The sequence below is a fragment of the Aplysia californica genome, unplaced genomic scaffold, assembly GCF_000002075.1.
Source record: "Aplysia californica isolate F4 #8 unplaced genomic scaffold, AplCal3.0 scaffold00117, whole genome shotgun sequence".
In the NCBI taxonomy this organism is placed as follows: domain Eukaryota; kingdom Metazoa; phylum Mollusca; class Gastropoda; order Aplysiida; family Aplysiidae; genus Aplysia; species Aplysia californica.
This window is the reverse complement of record NW_004797387.1, coordinates 737,058-740,909: the sequence shown is the minus strand read 5'-3', so window position 1 is coordinate 740,909 and position 3,852 is coordinate 737,058. Positions and strand designations below refer to the sequence as shown.

Genomic DNA, 3,852 nt, shown 5'->3' with positions numbered 1-3,852 from the left:
CACACACACACACACACACATCCCCCTCCTCCCTTCTCCACTCACAAACACACAATACACACACAAAAGCACCCACATCCAATTTGATGTTCGTTCTTCGCTGGCGAAGATGACCTTGACTTCATATCACTGTAGGGGAGGAGTGTGTGCGGAGATGGCTGATCAGGCCGATCTTCGCTCGGAAATTCCTGTAGCAGTGAGGGCAGGGGATGTTTGAGGCTGAACTAGACTGGAAGGCAGGGCTCTCTCAACCAGCAATCCAACACAACGTTCTCTGCATTGTCTGTCCCCAGTTTGAGGAGTTCCTTCGTTATGTCCTCCGCAACCGTGACCCCCACTGGAGGCCTGTCAGTTCAGTCTGTGACCCTTGCACCTTCCGACCGCACGTGGTAGGTCACGTGGAAACCTTCTCACGGGACTCGCACTACTCTCTCCGAGTGGTGGGTCTAGGACATCTGGTAGAAGGTAAAGTACTGGAGATCTTCTCCCTATAGTAATAGCAAAGGTTCACGATCTTTGGTAATAGCAGCCTCTTGTTTGTTCGAGTAAAGAGTAGCTCACCAACACGACACGCTGTCATTCAATGCAGGGAAAAAGTAAAACAGACAGAAACAACACATGGAAAGAAAAGAGGTAGGCCCTATACGTTCTTATACTACGTTCTCTGACCGTCTAGGGTAGGACCTACCAGTCTCCAACCACCTGCACTGTAGACTATGTGCACTACGATGCAGGTGGCCGTGGTTCAAATCAGGGATGGCGCATCCTTGAACTTGAAGTTATTTAGAGATTTTCCAGTGCTCTTTGCTAACTTAGTTTGGTTATCTTTTATGGAAGGTCTTCTTTAAAAGACCCCTTCTGTTAAATAAGCTTTCAATATTGAAAGGTACGTTTACCGGTTTCCATACCATTCCATTAGACCACACCTCACTTCTCAACGCTACTCCATACCATACAATACCACGCTAAAATTATCATACTATAGTACATCATACCACACCACAGTTCACTACACAATCTGGTGCCTTACCACATCATACCATACGACATAGTATTACACGGCATTTCACAGTATCATCATCCAGTGCCAGATCTGCGACAGACATCGGCGATCATGGTTTTCCATTCATTCCTTTGCTCGGATGTTCTAAAAAAAAAGCTACGTTTCCCTGACCTTTCCCTGTTACCCAATTGTTTAGGTTCCCTAAGTATGTTGTTCTGGGCCTTCCCCTGCCTCGCTTGCCCTCAACTTCACATTATACTCTATACAATTATGCACCATACCACACAATGCTATCGTCTTTGATGTAATGGTAAGGCTCTTTGCCATCGCAAGCACAAGACATGAGAATCATGGGCTGTCATAGTGCAAAAGTTATTATTGAGTAGCTCCGTGATATTTTGTCAGTCCGTGTTGGCCCCAGCAGGCAGGGTCGAAGCAGCAAAAGTATACCGAATAAAAACCATTCCACAATATCACGCCTTGCCGCATTATATTTATACCACACCACATCACAGTACATTACACACCACAGATACAACATCATGCCAGATTTGGCTCGGTGCCACTGGAGATGGACGTTGAATTCGAAAGTCCCGCCTCTTAACTTGTTACTTGCGTGAAGGACCAACATCACTCCACAAGGGGCATCCCCATAAGCGCTCCGTTCACCTGGAGAAGCACATCTCGAAGTGTGTAGATGCTTACGGTTCCAAGCAATGGTTGATTCCATAGCCTTCTGCTCCTCCCACTAAGTCTTCTGCAGGCGCCCCATCCAATTCCAAGCTCACGAAATCGCTCAAGATAATGGTATTCCTATTCTTCTTGTTCTTTTTCCTGTTTTTCACTGACTGAATTCACAATTTTAGGTTTGTCAGGGCACAGTTTTCCTTCAGGTTTTGCTTTTCCAGCGAGCTCATCAGCCCGCTCATTGCCCTTGACTCCAAAGGGCCCAGGGTGAAGATCCAGGTGATCTTTTTCTGTGTCGTCTTCTTCAGTAGCTCTGTCCATTCAACTCTAAGGTTCTCACTTTCAATCTTCCTCAGAGTGCTCTGAGAGTCTGTGACAAAGACCACATGTGCTTGTCGAGTTGTTGTAACCCATTTGAGAGCCTGAGTGATTGACTCTATCTCCATTCTCATGCTAGATGTTGTCATATTGTATGCTCTCTGCTGTTCCTGCGCTAATCTGCCGTTCACTCTCGCTAAGAAGCCCCATCCAGATTTCACCCCTCGTTTAACAGATCCATCCGTGTATACAACCACATCACCATGCCGTGACAACGCCTCTTAAATAATCTTGCAGTGTTGGGAGAATCGCTGAATCTAAACAATTTCGTACCTTTTCGAACGCTTTCAACTCATACCGTATCGTGAGGCGCATTCTGCTTCTCAATAAATTCGTCCATTACGGAAACAGTCTTGAAGATTAAAAAAAAAACTACTGTTTTACGATCAGATTACTTCTTTTTTAAAATAAAAATATACGTCTATACGGCCTGGCAGAAATACATACTTATTTCCCTGCTTCGTTTTTTAAAAATGATTTCAGACAGTTATAGAGGAAAGAAGCCTCCAAAATTGCTTGCTCACACTGAGAAATATGGTCTGGTTGGGAGAGAGTAAATAGTGTAAATCGTTCTCTTTGTTCTCGGTCGTACACTTGCAAGGTAATCCTTGACTATTGTTCTCTTGTTTGCTTTGTTTCTGTAAGTGTTTTACGGCGCTCACAACTGCATACGGTCATATTATGAGGCCGTGGGACACATTAAACACTTTCAGTTTGGTAGGAATTAATTTTGAATTTTGCTCGGGTGGCGGCCGAAGCATACTCTTGTTGATTTTGGACCACCAAGGGATCTTTAAAGTGCACAACTTGCACACAGGACCTCCAAGATTTTCTGCCTTTATCCGAGATGACTGGGTTTTATAGATCTAACCTACCCTAAGATCAGAGGTGTGACTGAAAGATTTATTGTATCTACCAGGAAAACTACATCACAAGTCTCACGTGGAAGACGAGCTGAGGATTATGATTGACTATCACTACGGACTCTACAGTCAGCGACTGTTCAACCAGGACTGTCTGACCACTGTCCAGTTAGCCAAAATACTATGGCGTGCGTTCCAGGTCAATGGCTACTTCCGGACTAACAACTCTTTCCCTGAAGACGAGGTAGGTCTTGTGTGTAGTTCTTCATATTAATCTCTCACTCTTGTAAAGACGTGAGGGCCTTTGACATCTAGTTGTCATTGGTACAATTGAAGGCAATCGAGGAAGAGGTGGACGCAGAGCAAAGATGAGTGACTGGGAAAGATAAGGATAATTTTAGCTTTTTGAATATACCCGAGCAAAGGGAAGAATGGTAGACCATGATCACCGATGTCTGTTGCAGTTCTGGCACTTGGTGATGGCGATGATGATGATGATGATGGTGATGATGATGATGATGATGATGATGATGATTACTATTATTATTATTAATTACCCATACAAACCGAATTCCCGCACCGTCGTCTTTTGTGTAGCGGTTAGGCGCTTCGCCGTCGAACTCAAAGAAATCTGATTTTGATTCCCTTATAGTCTTGTAGGTAGAATCTTTATAGAGTATTTCTGTCTTTCTGCTGGGAGGCTGTATTCCTCCCAGCCCGGGTTGGCCCTGACAGGCAGTGTCGAAGCCCACCTGTCTTAATGATCTAAATTGTATCGAGGAGGGCGTAAAACTCCTACGTTTAAACACAAGGAAACAAAACGAAAAAAAGATGATCTATTATGATTGTCTTGAGCCCTTGATAAGTAAGCCTGGCGGTGGAAGTTTTAAAGATGTGTCTTCACAGGTAAAAAAAAAAAAG

General features: G+C 44.3%; 1 protein-coding gene across 1 annotated transcript in view; it reads left to right on the top strand.

Annotated features, from left to right (window-relative positions):
- Positions 1–3,692, top strand: part of LOC101860402 (carbohydrate sulfotransferase 9) — a gene marked incomplete in the record, with an annotated part of 15,410 nt that extends 11,718 nt beyond the window's left edge. The window contains 3 exon segments of the mRNA XM_035969106.1: positions 294–465; positions 2,988–3,175; positions 3,648–3,692. Coding sequence (XP_035824999.1) covers positions 294–465; positions 2,988–3,175; positions 3,648–3,692 — 405 coding nt within the window.
- Positions 3,693–3,852: the final 160 nt, after the last annotated feature.